The sequence below is a fragment of the Ziziphus jujuba genome, chromosome 1, assembly GCF_031755915.1.
Source record: "Ziziphus jujuba cultivar Dongzao chromosome 1, ASM3175591v1".
Classification (NCBI taxonomy): Eukaryota; Viridiplantae; Streptophyta; class Magnoliopsida; order Rosales; family Rhamnaceae; genus Ziziphus; species Ziziphus jujuba.
Window position 1 is genome coordinate 43,599,966 of NC_083379.1, and position 24,090 is coordinate 43,624,055.

General features: G+C 34.1%; 2 protein-coding genes and 1 pseudogene across 2 annotated transcripts; all 3 read right to left on the reverse strand.

The window, feature by feature from the left end:
• Window positions 1–291: 291 nt before the first annotated feature.
• LOC132800522 (probable LRR receptor-like serine/threonine-protein kinase At1g05700) lies at window positions 292–4,590 on the reverse strand. Its single transcript, XM_060814447.1, has 13 exons — window positions 4,515–4,590; window positions 3,895–4,438; window positions 3,238–3,704; window positions 2,990–3,128; window positions 2,828–2,899; window positions 2,616–2,687; window positions 2,430–2,510; window positions 2,174–2,343; window positions 1,773–1,978; window positions 1,515–1,660; window positions 1,179–1,234; window positions 898–1,087; window positions 292–697 (listed from the first exon to the last, which is right to left on the reverse strand). Exons 1-13 carry the CDS (start codon window positions 4,588–4,590, stop codon window positions 292–294), a joined length of 2,625 nt encoding a protein of 874 aa, XP_060670430.1.
• A 6,615-nt stretch (window positions 4,591–11,205) lies between these two features.
• Window positions 11,206–15,720, reverse strand: LOC132803463 (LRR receptor-like serine/threonine-protein kinase IOS1). Its single transcript, XM_060816583.1, has 13 exons — window positions 15,506–15,720; window positions 14,876–15,410; window positions 14,311–14,786; window positions 14,074–14,212; window positions 13,886–13,957; window positions 13,726–13,797; window positions 13,560–13,640; window positions 13,109–13,272; window positions 12,739–12,971; window positions 12,527–12,653; window positions 12,322–12,387; window positions 11,997–12,186; window positions 11,206–11,858 (listed from the first exon to the last, which is right to left on the reverse strand). Exons 1-13 carry the CDS (start codon window positions 15,585–15,587, stop codon window positions 11,447–11,449), a joined length of 2,649 nt encoding a protein of 882 aa, XP_060672566.1. The 5' UTR covers window positions 15,588–15,720; the 3' UTR covers window positions 11,206–11,446.
• A 3,334-nt stretch (window positions 15,721–19,054) lies between these two features.
• Window positions 19,055–23,088, reverse strand: LOC132800525 (LRR receptor-like serine/threonine-protein kinase IOS1; annotated as a pseudogene).
• Window positions 23,089–24,090: the final 1,002 nt, after the last annotated feature.

Here is a 24,090-nt window from a genome sequence, read left to right on the forward strand (position 1 = left end):
TTGGACAAATCCAATAATAAAGTGAGGGTAAAAAATATGAGGGCCACATGGTGCCATGTAAGCTTACTATGACTTTAAGCAGGTGATGAATATGATGGAATTAGACGTTACTTTGGATAAGATTAGATTGGATTCTATAAGTAAGCATTTAAAGGATTTGTTATTCGAGTTTCCTTGCTGTGATTAAGAGGATTGCTTGCCCAGAAATAGCTGAATATCTCCAGAGTAAAAAGAAGAACAAGTATCAATAAGTTCATAAACCTGCAGACCAATATTACATTTTGTGGAGTACTACCTAGCCACGGGCCTGAGCTCAGTTGTCATATTTAAAGATGACAATTCAATTGAATCAGAAATCTCATGGCTTTTCCATCCACGAGCCCGTTCTGCAGCCAAGCAGTCCCTTAGTTCTGCCACAACCTGACTCATCATTGGCCTTTTTGTGGAAGCAGGGGATACACATGCCATTGCTAGTTCAACAGCTTTCCAGACAGAGTTTGTATCAAAGTTTCCTTGTAACCTCCTATCCACAATACTTTTGATGTCTCCTTTGGCAAGCATGGAACTGACCCATGTGCTTATATGAGTCTTTTCATGAGTCTTAGCCACTGCTGGTCGGCCAGATATTATCTCCAAAAGAACAACTCTATAACTATAAACATCACTTTTCTCATTTAACCAATTTGACATGTAGTACCTGCAAGCCAAAACCATGCCATTCAAATAATCTATACCTTCAGAAAAAGGTCTTTGGTAAAATGTCTATTCACATCTCTTTCTTTTGGTCTGTGTCACTATTTTCATTCAATTTAAGTAAACTTATATGCACAAATACAATGAAATATTATTGAACTCAAAATATGGATGATAAACTAGGAGGCAAATTAGTATGCTTACTCAGGGTCCAAATATCCAAGAGTGCCAGCAACTACTGTCGATACGTGAGTCTGATTATCAGCGGGAAATAATTTGGATAGGCCAAGATCAGATAGTTTGGCTTGAAAGTTTTCATTTAACAAGATATTTGTAGATTTGACATCTCTGTGGACTATAGGAGGCTTACAACCAGCATGCATATATTCCAGTCCTGCATTTCAAAACCAGAGACATTACATTTTATTGTAAATTTTAGAAAATATATGGTAATGAATGATTATGAAAATAATGAATTTGCTGACCTTGTGCCGCCTCAAGTGCTATTCGGAGTCTATCTTCCCATTTCAAGATGATTGAACTGTCATCTGCATTCATATGAAAAACGTCATGTCATTTTTCCTATTTTTCTTATAGTTCATTTAAAACAATTCCCAATCATCTCTGTAAAATTGATCTGGATCTTCTCAAAATTAGCAACTTCTAATTAATGTGTTAGGGTTCCTGGAGTCAGCTAGCTGCATAAATGCACAAGACTTGGCTTGTTGATGACCCTGGATATTGGAAACTCAGGGGATATTACAGTTTTCATATTAATTTGAAAAACTTTTAGAAGCAAAAGAATTTAATCATACTAAAACATTTTATTTGCAGCTGAACCTGAAATATGAGTCTTTAAATTCCCATTGGCCATGTACTCATAGAGGAGCGCTGCATTAGTTCCATCATTGCAATATCCGATAAGGCTTGTTAAATTTCTATGATGAACTCTCATGAGAAGATTGACCTGGATTCATTCACAAGAAGTGGATTGCATGTCAGTTATATACATATATATATATTATTAAAATTTAGGAAAGAGGGACACTTTGTTTAGTATTCAAGTTATGTTTACATACCTCTGCATGAAATTGTTGATACCTCTGAACTGATGAAGCAGAAAGCACCTTCACAGCTACTTCAGTGCCATCTGTTAAGCCATAAAAAACTGTTCCAAATCCACCTTGACCAAGAACCCTTTCAAAATTGTTGGTAATCCTGAGTATCTCGGACCATGTGAATTGTCTTTTTTTCGACTCTAATGAACTGTATGGAGTTGTTGATCCTTCATCCGTCAAATCTGCTAAGCAAGGATGATGAGAACATAATTAATGAAGAGTTCTATGTAATTTCTTTTCCTTTTTTAGAAGAATACTTGCTTCTAGCTAGTCTCATTAAACTTTTAGCTTTCGGTGTTGTAAGGTCAAAAGGGAAAATGATATTTCTAATAGGTATTTGATATATATAATTTAAGACTTACTTTCAGCATGTTTTAGCTTCCTTTTATGTTTAACACCAAAGTAGATTGCTGCCACCATCACTAAGAGAGCAAAGGTTCCACTAACCGATGCTACTACTGGAACTACAGCATTTTTCTTCTTCTTCTTTCCGCATGAAACCGATACACAGAGATTTGGATTTTGACCCACACTGGAAAGTGACTATGTTAGTGTTGATGACCTTTTGATGAGTGGCACGGAACATAGTTAATGTTATTATGGAACAAAAAAGCACACCTTAATTCTAGGGTACCGTTATTGGATTTTTCTATTAGTTGAACTGGAACTGATCCATTGAGATTATTTTTCTCCAAGTTTCTGTCAAGCCAGGCACATCATTATATATATATATATATATATATCTAATTAAATTTACAACTAGAGATTTGCAGTATCTTCCCCAAACCAAAATGAATTACTTACACGATCCTTAAGTTTGTCAATTTAGATAAAAACTCTGGCACTGATCCTGTAAAATTGTTGTATGACAGATCCCTGCAGCAATTCAATTCTTTTAAAACTATTTTGACAGAAAATGGGAAAAATTAGATGTCACCTTATAGTAAGTCCCTAATTAAATTATGACCAATTGGTCAATATTCATATGAATATCACAGCATCACATAAATACTTACAGAACTTCTAACATAGTGAGATTGGATATTGCAAAAGGTATCTCCCCAGTTAACCCACTTGAGGACAAGTTCCTGATTGAATGTTTTCCATAGATATATAGCGTTAATTATATCAGAAAAAATCAATAACATTTATTAGAAGCATGCGTACACAGTACTTACAAGGATGTGATTCTGGGGGGATCATAACCATCTTTACTGCAGTTTAGACCTTCCCAAGAGTAAAGTTCAGGGACACATGGATCCCCTTGCCAATTTTTTTTTACACCATAAGTTGACTTGAGTTTTGTCATGGCATCAGCTAGAATTTCAAATGAATACATAAAATCCCTTCAGATTCAATCATATTTCCATACATATTCCAAAGTGCTAAAAAACCAAGTGCTTTCCACAAAGACTATTGTACGTACCATCTGTTTGAAGGGTGTCTGACTGCAAGAACTGTTTGACCACATAAACCTCAATGGCATTGATGATAGGGGGAAGGGTTGAATTGGGGGTCCTAGAGATTATAAAGGGTTGTCCTCCAACATGACCACTACGGCTAAACAGGGTGGTTGATTGCTTGAAAACAAGAGATTTGGGCTCAAACACCTCTCCACCATAAGAAACTGTAAATCGTCTAGACTGGTTTGGTTGAAGGTTTTCCACTTCTGCAATGTGCAAGTACACATAATATCGGGCACTATTATTATCTTTTGGCAGCCAATATTCCAAGGAACCGTTTTCACTTTTGGGCGTGGCAGCAGTGCTCATCACAACTGATGGCAGTTGGTATATATCATCATCAGGCTCAATAGTGAGGGAGGTACTTATGTTTGTCCAATCTTCGCGATGATAGGGATACCAAAAACGATCATTAACATCCCTAGGATACCTGTATATATGTACATCTTCATACCCTCAATTTGAATATGAAATTTGAGAAGTTATGTATAAAACAGAAACGTTAATGCTGACGAAAATGAGATGTGTGAAGGTGTAACTGTAATTTTCTCTCTATATACAATAAATGATTTCACAAAACAAAAGTGCATGCCAAAAAGCAGAAAGATGACGTGACTCACCTGTACCCTCTATTACCTTTTGGACCAGTGTCCCACCGGTAGAGTAGCGCCAAGGATCCAGTTTGAGTTTTGTAATATGAAAGACTCAAAGGCCGTAATTCTATCGATGATATAAATGGTGTTCCCAAACCTATATTGACCAGACAAACATCTATATAGTTCTGCAGTGGAATATGTATTATCTCCTTCACTAGGCTATAACTGCCTACAGTTTCCAACTTTATAGAATCCCACATATTAGCTCCAAGATATAGCTCGAATTCTGGTAAAGTGCCTTGACCATCATAGTTTCCATACAAAAAAGATGTTCGGATTAAATATTTAGTACCATTTTTAATATTGTTTATTTTGTAGCAGTTCCTAGTTCCTTGAGGGAAGCTCCTTAGAGACCAGAGCTGCTGTTGATAGTCTTCTTTGTACTCTGAGGAGATGAATTTACTTTCACCACTGTCTATGAAGCTGGTATCTGAAACATAAATTATGCCTGTTGTCCCCTCACTATAGCTTGAACTATTTAGTCGCCCACAATCTATGCTGATGAAGCCTGATCACACAAATATACATGTTACCAGCTACTTAATGACAAATACTATAATTTTAAACCAAACATTTATACGTACCTGCTTGATCCTTTGCATGAACTACAAGTATAAAAAAGAGAAGAGAAACGCCAAGCAACTTGTAAGTCCCAGACATTCTAAAAATTTCTCATTGCTATAAGTACGGAGGATTTGCATGGATTAGTAATAGCATCTTTATATTTATAGTAAAGATGGAATGTATAGTATGAGTATGAAAGGGGACGGACAATCCATATGACCATATTTGACCTGGTCCTAATTAACTTCAAGTGGCTCCCTCTGCGTTTGTATACTTTGGGATTAAAAAAATTAATGTCATCAAGAAAAAGTTGGGATACACATATCAGTGCATAGGCGTTGACAATTTACTAATTTCCCATTATCAGTTAGAATTATTCATACTGATAGGTTTGTTTGAACTACTACAAGTAGAAAAGAAACATATTTCAGCAGGGGATGGGGACGTTGTAGTAATGTTAGTTTATAAATAAGACTTTTATTGTGCCGTACATGTAAGTTTGGACGAAGAACTTTCTACTTTATATTAATTAATTATTGCTTATAATATAGAAATATTGTTTTTCTGTTTGAATAGTTCAAACTTCAAAGGAGTATGATGTATGTCCTCTTACTATGGTGAATTATAAGTATAAAGTTCAAAAAGTCTGTAGTTGCCTGAAAAATGTAGCAGTTGGAGACTAGCAATTCATGGTTATTGCTTAAGTTGAACCAGTCCATTAGTAATGGGAGAGTCTCATAATGCAACGTAAGGTCTTGATTAGTGTATATTTTCCCTCAAGAATTGATGTCGATTGCGTCTCTCTAATATAGATTTTAAACTATATTTACAAGAAAATTCTGCAATTTTGTTTAAAATGAACAAAAACAAGTAGAACGAAGGAAATAACACTACCTGGCAGCCAGGGGCCACAGCTCGTACATATGCCAACAATTACTGTTGATATAAGGAATATAGTTTGGCTTGATGTTTTGTCTATATCTCTTTGACTATAGGAGGCTTAGCTTCTTTGTGACTATAGGAGGCTTAACTTTCTCCTTTGCTTTGATCGGTATGTAAGGTTTTAACTTTTCTGAACCACAAGGAGCCAAAGCCTTCAAAGCCTTCTATTTTTTTAAAAGAACTTCTATTTTTTTATTGCCACCTTACCTTAGTACTACTAAGAAGGTTCTTTTTAAAAGGTTGTATGTTTATTTGATGTGACAAAGATTTTTTAAGTGGAATCCTATTGGAGATGCTCTAACCAGCACTCATAGTTTTTTTGGTTGTATCTAAATCCTAATTTAATTAATGATCTATATAAATATATATATATATATATATTAAAATAATAACAATTAATAATGATGTATCTATCTATTTTCATATATTTTCAACAAAAATTATATTATTGATAATAATTGTTTTGTTGAATCACACCATATAAGACACACTCTAAAAGTGATATAACTATATATTTTTTCTCTTTTTATATTAAAAATTATATTATGGATAATAATTATTTTATTGAGTTATAATATCTAGTAAACCATGTGAAAATAGATAATCATTGAGCCCTAGACAGACAGAGCATGTGAAAGTAGATAATCATATAGCTCTAGACAGATGGACATTCATAACTATGACAAAGTCTTTAAAGCCATTTGAGAGTTTTTTATTATTATTATTATTATTGTTGTTGTTGTTGTTGTTGTTGTTGTTAAAATAAATGTCCACGATGTGGCCAAAAAAAAATAAAAAAATAAAAAATAGCAATCCAAGATAGTCAACAGACTGCCGGAGATGCTGTCTTCTATTTCTATTGAGATTGCATTCATTAATTACACAAATAATTTACTCATTAGAAAAAATCAGAATTATACGGATAAAGATCGAACCAAAACAAAGAAAATCTTAAAGGGAAGATTAGTGGAATTAAGCTCTTCTGATTCTGGAAACTGACAAGAAAAAATTATTAGATCTTTTTCCATGCTCGTGATATTAAGCAAAAACTGGAGGATTGGTGTCCAAGAAATAATTGAATATTCCCATCCCCATATTTAGAAGTATATGAATGTATGCTATGCATAATTCATATAAACTATTTTTACAAGAAATTGTGCAATTTCGTACAAAACAAAGAAAAAAAAATACTAAAAAAAAACAGAATAACTTTTTACAACCTGCTGATCAATAGCAATAATACTACCTAGCCACTGGCCTCAGGTCAGACTACACCAATTCAACTGAATCAGTAGTTTCATGGCTCTTCCATTCACGAGCACTTTCAGCTGCCAAGCACTCGTTTAGTTTGTAGACTTGGGATTGACAAATTAATGTCATCAAGAAAAAGTTGGGATAAACATAATAGTGCATAGGGGTTGACTATTTACTAATTCCTCCTTATTTAGTTAGAACTATTCATAGCTTGAAAAACTATTCAATTAATTTAATTTCTGATAGATTTGTATGAACCACTACAAGTAAAAAAAAAAAAAAAACAAACTTCTGAACCACTAAAAGTGGGGGAAAAAAAAAAAAAAAAAAACTTCTGCAAGAGACGTTGCAGTAATGTTAATTTGTAAATATAATTTAGAAGACCTTAGAATTTAAATGTTATCGTGCCGTATACATAAATACGCACTTAGAAATTTGGACTTTATATTAGTTCATTATTGCTTATAATAGTTTAAACTTTAAAGGAGTATGGTGTGCATATCTTTATACTTATTGGATTTATGCTCTTGCAGCAAGCTAATACTAGCTTATTAAATAATAAAGCCCATTTAATTGGTTATTAAGAATACATTAATTGGTCAAGATGTTATAAAATCCTAAAAAGATTTGGATTAGCAGTCTATAAATACACTATTTTAAAATAATGTATTTATTAAAAGAAAAACAGAGATTTTAAGGTTTAGTGTGTTAGATTAACTTTGTTGTTTCTTTTGTAATAAGGTACGCTCATATCCAAAATAGTTTGGAAGTTCCTGTAGATTTAAGACATTATTTACACTACTACAGGTCGGAAATGGATAATGAAATGTATGATTTGAACAATACTATGCTGAATTATAAATGTAGAGAAAAATGTAGTAGCCGGAGACTAGCAATTCGTGAAGTTGAACTCCATTAGTAATGGGAGTGTCTCATCGTGCAATGTAAGGTCTTGATGAGCATATATTTTGCACTGTTAGTGATTAAGCAAAAACTGAATTTGAAAGTATGAATGCATCTCTATACTATAGATTTAAAACTATATGTACAAGAAATTCTGCGATTGCGTTCAAAAACAGCAAAAACAAGTACAAAACAGAACAAGTTTTTAGCCCTAACACTACCTAGAGCCAGGGGCCTCAGCTTGTGCTATAAACATCGCTTTTCTCATTTAATCAAATTTGTTATATAGTACCTGCAAGTCAAAGCATGCTACTCAAATCATCTACACCTCAAAACACAGTCTTCATTTAATTGGTAAAATGTCCATTTGCTTATTCTTTTGCTCTGTCATTTTTTCTATTTAATTTAGATAACGCACAAAAACATATTGAAATATTTGAATTCCAAACAGGAAAGATAAATAGAAAGAAAATGAATTACACTTACTGAGGGTCAAGATACCAGGGAGTGCCAGCAATTACTGGTTACCGTTGTTATGAGTCTTGTTATTGGTAAGGAATATTTTTACCAGGCAAGGTTGGATAGTTTGGCTTGATATTGCCTATATCTCTGGGGACTATAGGAGGCTTAACTTTCTTCTTTGCTTTGATCGGCATCTAAGGCTTTAAATTTCCTGAATCATAAGGAGCTGAAAGAGAAATCCATTAGAATAATGTGGTTGGAAATCTGTTTATAAAGAATCTTGATCCTTCAATTACCAATTGTCAATTGCAGTATATGTTCTGCAAATTTAGAACGACACCTCATGCAAGGTAGCTGTACAAAATGTCAAGAGCAAAGGTTTTGGTTTTGTCCAGATTAATTCAGAACTATCTGCCATGACTGCTCGTAATGCCATGATACACTGGTTAAGGGGAAGAAGATGTAAGCCCTCTATTTGTTTGTTATATATGGTGGAAAGGGTGAAAGATGGGGAATATAAAATCATTGTTATGGGAAAGAAATGGGGATTGAAACACCATGGCTCCTATTGGATAAGACCACCACTAAATGTCTGTCAAAGCTCTTTACAAACAGATTTGAAGCCTCAAACTTCTTATTCGAATGGTTTTCGCTTCAGTTCCATACGACTCTGTATGATTTACTTCTCATGGTTTCCGCTTCGGTTCTGTATGATTTTGTATGCTTTAACCTTCGCTTTCATTTGGTTTAGAATTCTCAACCAAGCAGAGAAAAGGGGAAAAAAAAAAATAGAGGGAACAAAATACAAGTAGAGAAAAAAAATATAGAACTTTTATTTCTTTTACAACAAGCTATCATCAAGCTGAGGAGGGGAAAAAAAAAAAAAAATGCAAAGAACCAGCCGAATTCTCTAACAACGCAAAAAATCATCCGAAAGCCATAAAATAGTGAATCAAAAGTAAACAAAAAATCCATAAAATTAACAAACTTAAAAACTCAAAAAACCGCGGGAAGAAAATAAAGTTTACCAGAAGAATCACAAAACTATAAGAAATATTTTATCAAAAAAAAAAATACTAATAAAATGATGCAGGGCTTTACAGAAACAGAAATAGAGGGGCCGAAAAAAAAAAAAAAAAAAACTGTTGGAAGAAAGCAAAAGTTTACTACAGGAGACACACAAGTTAAAGAAGTAATAATAATAATAATAATAATAATAATAATAAATGATGCAGGGTTTTATAAAGAAGAAACTAAGAGTAAAAAAATAAAAAAAATAAAAAAAAAAATGCATCCTACAGTTTGTGGAGTACCAGTGTTTCACTGCCTATGTGGATCAATGTGGCACGAATGTTTTAGAACTTATAATTCTTTTACAAGAAGCTATCTAATATTTATTGATAAAAAAAAAAAAAAAAAGTAAAAAAAAATGCAGGATATCATCTGCAGAGAACCAGCCTAATTCTCTAACAATGCATGCTAGAAAAATCATCCTCGATACCACTAAGGAGAAAGCAGTAAAATAGTGAATCAACTTAAGAAAACCTTAAGTACATAAAAATTACAAACATGAAAACTCCAGAAACTGAGGGAAGGAAGTAAAGTTTACCAGAAGAAACACACAAATATAAGAAAAAATATTAATAAAAAGATGCAGGATTTTATAGAAACAAAAACAAGTGAGGAAAAATAAATAAATAAATAAAATCAATAAACATTGTACACCAAGAAACTGTGGGAAGAAAGTAAAAGTTTACCAGAAGAAACACACAAGTAATAATAATAATAATAATAAGACTAATAAAAAGATGCAGGGCAGGTATTTGTCAAGAAGAAACAGAGAGAGAAAAAAAAAAAAAAATAGCAATTCAAGTTTTTAGAAAGCAATAATACTACCCAGCCAGAGGCCTCAGCTCAGACTGTCAATACTTAAAGACACCAACTCAATTGAATCAGTAGTTGCATGGTTCTTCTGTCCACGAACACTTTCTACTGCCAAGCACTCCCTTAGCTCCACAAGTACCTGATTCATGTTTGGTCTTTTTGTTGAAGTTGGCAGGAATATACAGGCCAATGCTATTTCAACAACTGCATTCCACACAGTTTTTGTCAAAATTTCTTTGTAACCTCCTAGCCACAATACTTGCAATGTCTACTTGGAAGTTTAACTTCTTTGTTAATTAACAATTAGTTAGGTCTCACAGAAACAAAAAGGTACAGAAAGAAATTTACTATATAAATGCGTACTTATATATATATATATATATATTAGGTGTTTTAGAATAAGTTGGTTAGAATATTTTATTAATGTTCAACGCTTTGGATTAATATATGTGATTACTAAAAAAAAATTTCCGATAATAATGTTAGTCATTTTGGAGAGGCGTTGACAATTTATCGACCCCCCTTTCCTTTTGAATTATTCTTAACCATAATGTACTAGAAAAAAGCAAAAATTCCCTGAAAATGCACTTAACAACCGTGTTTATAGATCTCTCAACAACAAGAGCACCAAATGCTCTTCTTCAGCCTAAACGTTTACAAAAACTTAATTATTATTAGTGGACATTTTTTGCTCTTGAGAATTTTTCAATCAAAATTTTCTTTTTATATAAATCAATAGAATAGGAAAAAAAAAAAAAAAAAGCCACAAAAGAATGGAAATTTTTGCGTACCCAACTTGGCTACTTGGTGGGAACGGGAAGAAAGAGGATGCTAACCATAAACAGAGTAATTACTTCTACCAAGTAATAAAATCAACCAAGAAAATCAACTTCGTTTTTTATGGAAAAGAAAATCAACAAAAGAAAATAAAATGAAAATCACAACTTACAAAAAGGTGATTTTTGAGTCAACCCCTGCAATGTTCAATCCAAAACCCACTAATTATTTTCCGTCCTTTTCTCTCTTTCCCGCTTACTCTCACCCTGTTTCTCCATTTCCTATACCTTTCCTTAAGTTGTAGGGTGTTGATGATGGCATTCTTACCAAAGATTGGCCTTTTTTATCTTGTTTTTCGTTATGTGTTGGCTTAGAGCATTTTAATCCGACTGATGCGACATATATCTTTCGGAAAATAAATATAATGAGAGTGCATAAATTCGTACTTCATGGCCAAACATAAAAGAAAATTCCAAAGTTTTTTTCACTATGAACATGATAAATAATTCCATCATTTATATTTTTCAAGCTAAACAAAAAATGAATGGCATCATCATGATGATTAATATCATGATCTTATACAAAACTGGACTGCATGTTACTGTATCATAGACAATTACATATTATCATCGTCAACAGAAGAATTGAGAGGAACAAAAGTAAGGTGCAAATATATGAAAATCCAAAACAAAGGCACCCATCTAGCAAGATGGATGTTCTACGCGAAGTTCTACCTTGCCAAGGGACTAAGTTCTGTAGTTCCAGTTATAGAGAAGGTTTCAATGGAAGTTGCTGAATCAGTCACAAGGCTTTCGTTCTTCCTAGATAACTCAGTTGCCAAACAATCCTGTATTTCAGTCACCACCTGATTCATGTTTGGCCTTTTAGCGGATGTTGGAGAAACACAAGCCATGGCTACCTCAACAGCTTTCCACACAGAATTAACCTCGTAATCTCCACGTAATCTTTGATCAACAACATTTCTGATATCTCCATTAGATAGAATGGAACTGACCCATTGGCTTATGTGAGGCTTCTCATGACCTCTAACTATGGCGGGTCGGCCTGTGATCATCTCCAAGAGAACAACTCCAAAGCTATAAACATCACTTTTCTCATGGAGCCTGTTTGTTATTGAGTACCTGCAATTTTAAAAAAAAAAAAAAAAGCCGTATATTTAACATTACTTCTGTAAAGTCTTTTTCGAGAAACCCATTTGGTTTTCATTTCTAACCATTCTTTCAGTTAAACCATTTTTCTTTATATCATATGAAACTTACTCAGGATCAAGGTATCCTGGGGTGCCAGCAACGACTGTGGAGACATGAGTGCCACCATCAGTGGGGAAACATCTGGATAGGCCAAAATCGGCTATTTTGGCTTGGAAATTATCAGTTAGCAATATGTTTGTAGTTTTCACATCTCTGTGCACAATTGGTGGTTTGCATCCATGATGTAAATATTCCAACCCTGCATTACAAAGTCCATGCTTTGCTTAGCTTTTGCCAAAAAGAATAGAAATTGCAAGGCCCCCCACTCCCCGACAAACAAAAAAATATATATAAAAAAGAAAAAAAAAATGATCAAAGTCAACTTCTAGCTAACCTTGTGCCGAGTCCAATGCTATCTTTAGTCTACCTTCCCAACTCAAGACGTTTACCTCGCTGTTGTCTACGTAAAGGACAAAAAAAAGAAAAGGTCAAATGTATTCTTATTCTTCTTCCAATTTGGCGGTGATGGGAAAAGCAAGCAAACAAAATATTAAAAAAAAAAAAAACTTTTTTTTTTTTTTTTTTAATGAACACAAAACCTGAAAGATGAGAGTGTAAATCTCCATTGGACAAGTATTCATAAATAAGTGCCATATTGGTTCCTTCGTTGCAATATCCAACAAGGTTAGTCAAGTTTCGATGATGAACTCTAAGAAGAAGCTTAACCTGTAATTGAAAAATCACATCTTATATTAACTAACACATACAGGAATTATACCTTTGTTTGAGGCAAGGAGTGAGGAAGACATACCTCAGCTTGAAATTGTTGATAACCCTGAACTGATGAAGGAGAAAGCATCTTCACAGCTACTTCAGTGCCATCTGTGAGGACACCATGATAAACCATTCCAAATCCTCCTTTACCAAGAACTCTCTCAAAGTTGCTTGTCATTTTTAGGACCTCAGAATATGTATATTGGCGTTTTCTGGATTCAAATGAATCATTTGGATGGCCGGATTCTGCATTTATTTTACCTGCTTCAACTGAAAAGTGGCAACAAGTGTGTGATTAAGCAATTGAAAAAACAATTTTGGTTTTACTTTAAAGATGGATCTTGGATGTCTAAATTGATCTCCCAAGCTATAATATTATTAATTAAGCACCAAGTGCTGTTAGTTACCTTGATTTCTTTTCCGTTTTGGGATAAACAAAATAGCTCCGGCTACTAACAAAACGACAACGACAACGACACCACCAACTGATGCTAGTACTGGAACTAAAACATTATTGCTCTTCTTCTTTTTGCATGAAGATGACTGACATAGGTCCGGATTTCCTCCCATGCTATCATCAATAAAATTCATAGGAAATAGTCAGTTTGGGATTCTTGTTTAATTTGAAATGAATTCATGATAGACACACACACAGAGACAGTTGGAACTCTGTGTCTGCAGGCCATATATGTTTGGCAACTTAAAGCATAGGTTTTATCATGACAATTGGAAAGTACTGCACAAAGTTTTATTAGTTGACCGAATGCTAATTTATGGGAAAGTGTAAGTTAAGAATTAAAAATAAAATAATAATAAAAATATGACCAAATGAGCAGATTATTTTGACAAAAAACAAACCCTAATGATAGAGAACCAGCGTTTGATTTCTCAATGAGTTTAGCTGGAACCGAGCTGTTGAGCTTGTTGTTCTCCAAGTTCCTGCGAAGCAAAAAGAAAATTAAGTACTCTTGTACATCTTAATAGTGAACTTTTCACTACTTGTTACAATTCAAAAATAACTTACAGGAATTTCAAGTTTGGCATTTGAGACAGAAACTCAGGAATTGATCCGGATAAGTTATTGTTTGATAAATCCCTGAATAAGAGAAATTAACAAGCACTTGATATACTGGATTTGATAAGATGTAATTGCAAATATAAATTGACAGATTTCAGGTACTTACAAGGTTTGTAACATGGTGAGACTAGATATGTATGGGGCTATGTCGCCAGTCAATCCGCTCGAAGACAAATTCCTAATTACATTTACAAATAACAACATTAATAAAGATCTGTATATGTTGAAACACTCAAAAAGTTTACTTGAAAGTATCTAATTTCGACCAAAATATCAAGGCGTAAAAAATCTTACAAGGATATGATTCTAGGTGGATCTAAGCCTCTGTAGCTGCAATTTAGACCTGCCCATACGTACGAAACTGGAGCACATGGATCTCCTTGCCAGTTTTTGTTCACACCATAAGTTGACTTTATGTTGGTGATGGCATCAACTAATATTTTCGATATGAATTCATTCAGTAAAATATATAATCACAGAATTAAGGAACAAAACAGAGAAGCATTTACAGGGGAAGTAATAAAAGCTTACCGTCATCTTTTTCTGTTTCTGACTGGGAGAAATCTATCAGAGTATAGACCTCAAGGCCATTAAGGATAGGTGGCAGGGTTGAGTTGTCGAGCTGAACGAGTGAAAATGTGAAGTTTTCAGCAGTCAAGGAAGTTGGTGTGAATATGGTGGTGGTGTACAAGTAATCAGGGGAAAGAGGTCCATATAGGAGCTTCCCATTGCAATTGATATTGAATGCTCTAGATTCGTTGGCTTTCATCTTATGGAGTTCAGCAAAGTGCATGTACACAAAAAATTCCAAACTTGGATCCGAAGGCACCCAATAGAATTCCATAGGAGCTGTAGCATCTATTGGCGTGGCCGCGGTATTCATGACAATAGATGCTGGCTGATAACTATTGTGACTTCCACTGTCAATGGTAGCATTGGTTGTTATTTGCGTCCATTTGGAATAGCTATATGGCAACCACAGTCGATCGAAAATGTCATAAGGGTACCTATAATGTTTTACGCACTGCTTTGTCAGATAAACAAAATACTCAATCAATTTTGTCATATACGTATATATGTGTAGAACGACTTATACCTGTATGATGAATTGGAAACTGAACCAGTATCTAGGCGAAAGTAGAGTGCCAATGACCCAGAGCTAGCATAAGAAGAATTTGTCAAAGGCCTTAGCTCCAGAGCAGAAATAAAGGGTGTCCCTTTTCCGGTGTTGACAAGACAGATATGAACATAGTCCATTAAAGGAACATGAACAATCTCCTTGATGGTACTTGAGGTTACCTCGTCAAATTTTATGGTCTCCCAATAGTTTGGTCCAAAATGCAAATCAAATTGCGGTAGCTTATTTAGGCCGTCATAATCACCGTACAAGAAACTGGATCTGATCAAATACTTGGTACCGCTTGTAACGTTTATTGTGTAACAGTTTCTGATGCCTTCAGGGAAGCTCCGGACATAGGCAGCTTGCTGTTGAAGGTTAGCTTTATATTCAGGCTTTATGCTTTCACTTGAACCGGTATCGATGAAGTCTGCGTCTGAGATGTAATTTATTTTTGTTCCTGGTTCAGAGTAGTTTGAGTTTCGGGGTAGCCCACAATCCAAGCTAATGAAGCCTGAGACAGAAAAATGAAGATGGTTTATTGAATGGGAATCAAAAAGAGCTTATATTTATGGAGATAATAATTTGATTAAGATCGTAATCTCATACCTGATTGGTCCTGTGCATGAACAAGAAGCAGAAAACCAAAAACAAGAAATGAGATACAGAGAAAATTCTTGAGCATCTCCATTGTTAGCTTAGGAGAAGTAACTAAGCTCTAAACTACAGTTGCTTTGTGAATATCATGTCTATATGTATATGCAAATTTTACGTAGTCAACTTTTAGAGTTGGAGAAAAAAGGATTCTCTTTCAAATTGACAGATTTATCCCTTTTTTCTTTTTCAACGTTCTGCCCATGTTATAGTGCTATGGATATGCCTGCAAGAATATAAATATTAAATCAATTAATAACAAATTGACACCCATGCAAATTAGTCAACCAAAGATTGTCAGATTAAAATGATAAGGCTGGATGATCTTGTCATTCTTTGTAAACCTGAATAATTAACCTCTTGATATAATATCTATATAAATTAGTTGGAAATTTTTTTTACCAACAGCAATGAAAAATGGTAAGTATCTATAATATCTTATTCGTTTTTATGGTACATTATTTGGTGACCGTGATATTGTATTGATTGTTTTAATTTTTAATTCCTCACCCACCCCACCCACCCCCCCTTTTTTGCAACCGGATAATTGTTACTTTCATAATTATGTGGTAAATAAATAATTTTAAAAAGTTTATAATATCTTGGTTGTCATGATTTAAATCCCGGCCATGGACGTGTGGCAAAGCATAAATCTTGTTAGTACTAGTAGATATGGATATATGGATACAATTGCATCAGAAACTAAATAGTAAATACAACGAAAAAATATATTACCAAATTTTAGAATATAATACATTTTTCAATTCTACTGGCTATTGTCTTTTACTTTTTCTTTTTCTTTTCTTCTTTTTTTTTTTAATAAAATCCTCCTTTTAGAATAAATTCAATAATTAAAATAAAATAAATAAAAAAGAAGAAGAAGAAAATCCTCTCACTTTTGCCGAGCTGTGTCACCAGCAAGCTATCGTTTTTAATATATGTATAATTCATCAATTGCAATGATTCCAGCTTTAATTCTTTCTTTTTTTTAAAAAAAAAAAAATTGTTTCTTTACATATATTTCATTCTTTTTTTTGGTTAATTAATTTATTTATATTTCATTCTGATCAGAATGATTGCAAGAGGTATATATGATTTGCACAGAAGAGATCCATCAACCATATATCCAATTGACCAATCCTCCTTCAGCCACCTAGATATATATATATATATATATATTTTCCTTTTTCTAACAGAGAAATATTGATTGTATATGATTCCTTCATTTTCCTAATTAATGATTTACACAGAGAAGAACAATGATTTACACAGAGAAGTACACATATATTTTATATATGTACGTGATCGTAACATTAATTAATTTACCCTCATTAATTGAGCTGGTTCATGTTCAATTAACTTTACTTAAAAAAAAAAAATGAATATTTAAAACCGAACTAAATAGACCACAATCTGAAGGTCGGCTAGCCAGTAGACTTTTTCAGGCAACTAGCTAGGATGAAAGAAAATAAAGGAAAATTTCTCATCTATTTCTTCACAAAGAATCGACGTGTATTTTTAGCAAGAAAGAAAGATTACTTATGCAGAAGTCGTCCATATATATATAAATATATAATTATGATAGTTGCACGCTATAGTCTATGCTATCATTAGTCAACTTACTTACTTTTAAATTGCCATCGCTTTCTGCCAAGACCAATGACCAAATCAAAAACAGCTAATTCTTCATTTTCCCCCCTGCTTTAATTTAATTCTAACATTATAGTTACATAAATAATTACAATAAACAAGAACGTTAATTAATATATAAATATATCAAATACCTTCCGAATCCTCCAGAATATGAGCATTCAGCAAATTTTTTTTTTCCCATAAAATTTTACCTAGTAGGTTATTTAATTAACATTTTCTTTTATTTTTTTGTGTATATGCTGTGATCTTATACATTTACTTCTACATGCATCCCTTCTATGTTATTTTCTATGAACTAATATTTAAAATAATAATACATCAGTTGATATTATATAATTCAACAAAAAAAAATTAACAAATCAAATTTAACACTAGAATTTCATAGTCTATCTCAATGAGAACTTACATGTACATATTCCAAGTCTTTGCCGCCTTGAAAAATATGATATATATTTTTTATACAAGGTTTTATTAATTTTTGCATCTTCCATATTTCTTCCATAAGGTTACAAAAAGCAATGCATGTTTTGTAAGCGAGCCTTCCGTTGAATATATACATTTGCTAGGATGGTGAGCTTCCTGCATTATTCCTATTTTTGTTTTTTTTGTTTTTTTGTTTTTTTTTTTTTTTTGGCCTTTTTGGTAACAGAATTATTCGTACTTTTTGGGCCATTAAAGTGAGTTCCTTTACCGTGAATGATGGGTCTACTGAATTTTTGTCCAAAAAACCGTGTGGATAGGTGGTGGGTAAGTCAAAGTCGACTCTGAATTTTTTTTTTTTTTTTTTAATTTTTTGGGAAATCAAGTCAATGACGTATTGAGTATATATATGTACAGTCGAAAAGACATTTATTTTTATAAAAAAAAATATTAATTCGAAAAGATGAAGTAAAATTTTGTTTGAAGTATTTAAGTATCACCAAAGTCAAAACGAATTTTTTAGTCTAATTATTCAAATTTAGACGTGAGATGGACGAAATGAAGAACAATGTGCTTTAATTTTTTTTTTTTTTTTTTCCCTGATAAGACAATATAACAGGACAATTTACAATAACAGGGAGGAAAATATATGCTGGTCTCTTTAGTTTTACAGTTTGTAGAAAACTAAAGTACTCAAATTAGAGAGAAACCGTAGTATTTTTTTTCCCCCACGTCGATTAATTTACTTGTTTGAACAACATATTATTCAGATAAGTTGATAGGTTAATTAGACAGCTCTGGTAATTCAACCCCACTACTCCAGAAAGAGTACTAATGTTCAAGCTGTCCATCCATTGGTCCTGATGCCACACTAACTATATATTCAGCTGTGGATTCAACTTTTGTTTTCACTCTAGATATGGTGAGGTATATGATGAAAATAAACGTTGTGCAATTAATTATTATAATATTGGGTCTTAAAATGAGTTTTGGATGTAAGTTATGAACCATTTCGACCATAAGAATTATCATCACTTTGGTTTTTTCGTTTTGGGGGGCCAAAATTCTAATTCCACTGTTTCATTTGCCTTAAATAGTACTTGATTTTGTTCTATCATTGGTCCTATTCGCTTACAAGGCATGAAACCAAACATTACAAATTAAACAATATCAAGATACTAAAATCAAAATCAAAGACCTGAAAATAAATCATTTCTCCTAACAGATTTTGAATTGAGTTTATTAAGATACACATAAATTTCTACCATTTCTTAGCTAACAACCACATATCAAACTGCCTCCAATACTGTGCCAACTTTGCCAGCACATGTAATATTAATATGGAGGTAGATCCTTTTCTTATTTTTCTTACCAACCCTATTTGCAAATACAAAGAAAACAAATGAATTTAACGTTAATACAATAACAAGATTATGTTTGATTTGGCTTCGCATATTCATTAGAAGAATATAGACAAAGTAAAGAAACTAGAACTAGCAGAAAGGAAACACAAAACAATAGTACGTACCTCGCTAAGGGACTTAGCTCAGTAGTTGCATCTATAGAGAACATAGAGAACATTTCATTTGAATCTGTTGAATCAGTCACAATTTTTGTGTTTTTTCGACCTAATTCAGATGCTGAACAATCTTTTAGTTCTGTCACAACCAGGTTCATGTTTGGCCTTCGAGTGGGTGTTGGAGAAACACAAGCCATTGCTATTTCAACAGCTTTCCACACAGAATTAATTTCAAAATCTCCTTGCAACTTCTCATCAACAACACTTCTAATATCCCCATTAGAGAGCATGAAACTGACGGATTGGCTTATGTGAGTTCTCTTCTGAGTTCTACTTATAGCAGGTTGGCCTGTGATTATCTCTAAGAGAACAACTCCGAAGCTATAAACATCACTTTTCTCATTTAGCATGTTTGTTATATAGTACCTGCAGGGGCAAAACCATTCAATGCAACTAAATACTGTGTGCAATTCGGGATATAGTCCTTAAAATGTGTCTTTTTGCCTTAATTAAACCAAGTTTATCTTAGTTCGCAGTTAAGTTCCATAATCATTATGTATTCTGTAAATTTCACTTTTGATAAGCATGTACAAGTAATCAGAATCAGATCATACAAATAAAACTTACTCAGGGTCAAGGTAACCAGGGGTGCCAACAACATTGGTAGATATGTGAGTACCGCCATCAGTAGGGAAATTTTTGGATAGGCCAAAATCAGCTATTTGGCTTGAAATTTATCGCTTAACAATATGTTCGAAGCCTTCACATCTCTGTGGATTATAGGTGGTTTACAACCGTTGTTCAGATACTCCAATCCTTGTTTTCAAGACCCCGCATATTGATAAATAAACAAGAATATAATTAAAAGGACAAAAGAAAAAATAGAAGCAGGAGAAGCTCGGGTGGGTGTTAACCTTGCTCTGCGTCCGTAGCTATCTGAAGTCTTCCTTCCCAACTTAAGACATTTTTATTGTCATCTCCTATGCAGAAAAATTAAACAAACAAGAAAAAATGTCAATTTCGTTATGCTTTCTTGCTGGAAAGTATGGAAACTAAATCAAATGATGTTTTTCAGTACTATATGGAAATTAATAAACCTGAAAGATGCGACTCTAAATTTCCATTGGCCATGTACTCATAGATAAGAGCCATGTTTTTATCTTCATTGCAGTACCCAACTAGGCTTGTCAAGTTTCTATGATAAACTCTCATAAGGAGATTGACCTGTTTTTGAAAGTTAGTGTTAGCATATGCTATAAATTATGCTTTAAAATTTAGTACGCATGCTTATATGAGTGAGGAATGCATGCCTCCGCTTTAAATTGTTGATAACCCTGAGCTGATGAAGCAGAAAGCATCTTCACAGCTACTTCAGCACTATGAGGCCATGGAAGACTGTTCCAAATCCACCTTTACCAAGAATTCTATCAAAGTTGTTTGTAATCTGTATGAGCTCAGAGTATGTAAATTGACGTTTCTTGGATTCAAATGGCTCATTTTGCATGTTTGATTTCCCATTTAGTCTTACAACTGCATATAGTGAAATGTGTTTCATAAGGTTATATATATAAGTGGAAATAAAAAATTTTAAAAACGAAAATTATGTTTACTTCAAGACCTCAATGAGAAAAACTACCTTCCTTCTTTTTCCGTATTAGGCCAACCAAGATAGCCGCCGCAATTAAGAGGACAACCAATGCACCAACTGATGATGCTACTGGAATTAGAATATTATTCTTCTTTTTGCATGATAATGATGCACAGAGATTTTGATTTTCTCCAACACTAAATACCATCCGCAAAGTTCAAGCAAAAGTCAGTTCTGGCACTTGAAAGCTTGAAAAGATTTCAATACGTGGGCCATGCTAAATGATAGTGCATAAAGAAGAGTCTTCCTAATTATTTAACTTACATATACGCATTAAGAAGCTATATGCATTTGACAAGATACATACCTCAATGACAACAAACCACTGTTGGATTTTCTAATGAGTTCAGCTGGAACTGAACCTGTGAGCTTGTTTCCTTGTAAGTTTCTGTCAAAAACAGAGAATTTGAGTCCTCTGCATTATAATAATGAAAAATACAGTACCAAACTCCTATAAACTTACAAAACCCTCAAGTTTGGTAATCCAGACAGAAAATCAGGTACTGATCCGGTTAATCTGTTGTTTGATAAATCCCTGAGATGAGAAATTTTACAAACACTTCATATGCTGAATGTAATAAGATATGATGACAAATCGACAGGATTTGGACTCCCAATTAATATTATGAGTTTTACTACTTACAAAGATTGTAACATAGTGAGAGTGGATATGAATGGAGTTATCTTGCCAGTCAGTCCACTGGAGGACATGTTCCTGATTGAAATTTCAAAATAAATACATCACCAGAGAGAGCTGAATAATAAATTTAATTAAAAGCATCAAGCTACCTAACAACCAAAATATTTTGGTTAATAGATATTAATCTTACAATGATATGATTCTGGGGGGTTCAAAACCTTCGTAGCTGCAATTCAAACCGGCCCATGAGTAGGCTACAGGAGCACATGGATCTCCTTGCCAGTTTCTACTTACTCCATAACTTGACTTTATGTTGGTGATGGCATCCACTAATATTTTTTGCATCTCAATATTAATTAATCATTCAGCTGCTAAAATAACCATCCACAATATAGAAACAGAGAAAAGAAGCATATATATACCATCAACTTGCTCTGTTTCTGGTTGTGAGAAATCTATCAAAGTATAGGCTTCAATGGCATTAAGGATTGGTGGGAGGGTTGAATTTTCTAACCGAACGAGTGAAAAACTAGCATTTGACTCCGTTAAGGCTGTTGGGGTAAAAATGGTCACTGACTCCAAATAACGAGGGGACATAGCATCATCAAAGAGACGTTTCCCATTGTAAACAATATCAAACACTCTGGACTGGTTGGGTTTGAGCCGTTGGAGTTCAGCAAAATGAAAGTACACAAATTGGGCTCTGACATCTGGGAACTCCCAATAGAGTTCCAATGGATCACTTGAATTTAAAGGTGTCCCCGCAGTGTTCATGATAACAGAAGGTGGCTGGAAATCAATGTGATCTTGAGGATCAACGGTAAGCGATGAATTTATATTCTTCCACTTCTCGTCCTTATAAGGAATCCAGATTCGATCAAAAACGTCATTCGAATATCTAATTACAAAGTATAATTACATTTAGTTGCTCTGGAAAACCAAGGACAATGAACCAAAAATGTTCTGCTTTGCTTGAAATAAATATATACCTGTATATTTGATTGGTGGTTGAACCAATATCAGCGCGCAAAAACAGAGCCAATGACCCAGATGGGGTAACATAAGTGGTATTTTTCAAAAGCCTTAATTCCAATGCTGAAACAAAGGGTGTCCCTGAACCTGTGTTCATAAGACAGATTTGTACATATTCTCTAGAGGGAATGTGTATGATCTCCTTGATGGTGCTCCAGATTACCGTGCTAAAGCTCACTGTATCCCAAAAGCTAGCTCCAAAATGAAGATCAAACTTTGGTTTCTTGTTTTGTCCATCGTAGTTGCCGTACAGGAAAGTGGCTCGGATCAAATACTTGTTGCCACTTGTAATGTTTATTCTGTAGCAGTTTCGAATTCCCTGAGGGAAGCTTCTGACATATTCGACCTGGCGTAGAAGATTTGGATTGTATTCGGGCAATATGCTCCTGCTTGTGCCAGTATCAATGAAAGCCGCGTCTGAAATGTAGTTGATTGTTGTTGTTGGTTCAGAGTAGTTGGTGTTTTTTGGTGATCCACAATCTAAGCTAATGAAGCCTGAAAACAGACACACAGATGAAGGAACATATATACATGCGTGCACTCGTAGCAAAGATACAATTATTTGGTGAAACTTGTAAGTCTATACCTGATTGATCCTGGGCATGAACAAGAAAAAGAAGAAGAGCAAAAACTGTTGTGGTTCTCTGACCACTTTAGAGAAGAAATATGAGAAGAAAATAAAAGAATTCTATTAATCTCTTAAAAATAGAATACAAAAATAAAAACTTCTCTCATGGAGGATTCTCTCGTGGAACCTCTCTCTGCACTCTCCAATTCTCTCTGGAATTGCTCACTCTTCTCTCAAGTTCTCTCTGGAACTTAAACAACTCTCTCTCTTGGAGTTTTCTCTCAATTCTCCTCACTTGGGAGGATTGAGATTGCTCTCTTGGCTTGGTTTTTATGCAAAGGTAAGGAGCCTATTTATAGGCTTACAAGGCCACACTTTTCAACATCTTAGCCCACAATTGTTGATCGGTGCAGCAATGGTGTCAACAATGGTGGCTGTCAACAATGGTGGCTGTGGTTGGTGAGGTTGGTGCGGCTGTGGTTGGTGAGGTTGGTGCGGCTGGACTTCACAATTCTCCCCCTCCAGCCGCATTTAAAACTGATGGTCATCTGCCATCTATTCCAGCTATGTCTCTGCATAGCTTCAGCTTCTCTTGAGCAACAACTTTTGTTAGCATATCTGCTGGATTCTCTTTTGTGTGGATCTTTATCAGTTTCAGCAACTGTTGATCTATTACTTCGCATATCCAATGATAGCGGATGTCAATGTGCTTTGTACGGGAATGATACATTGAGTTTTTGCTCAAATCCATGGCACTTTGGTTATCACAATGTATCTTGTAGTCTTCTTGCTTGATGCCCAATTCTGTGAGAAAACGCTTTAACCACAACATTTCCTTACCCGCTTCCGCTGCGGCAATGTACTCTGCTTCAGTAGTGGATAAAGCAACACACTTCTGCAATCTTGACTGCCATGACACAGCTCCCCCTGCAAAAGTGTAGAGATAACCTGATGTAGACTTTCTATTATCAGGGTCTCCGGCCATATCTGCATCTGTATAGCCTTCTAAGATTGGATCACCTCCCCCGTAGCACAAGCACAGCTTCGATGTACCTTTAAG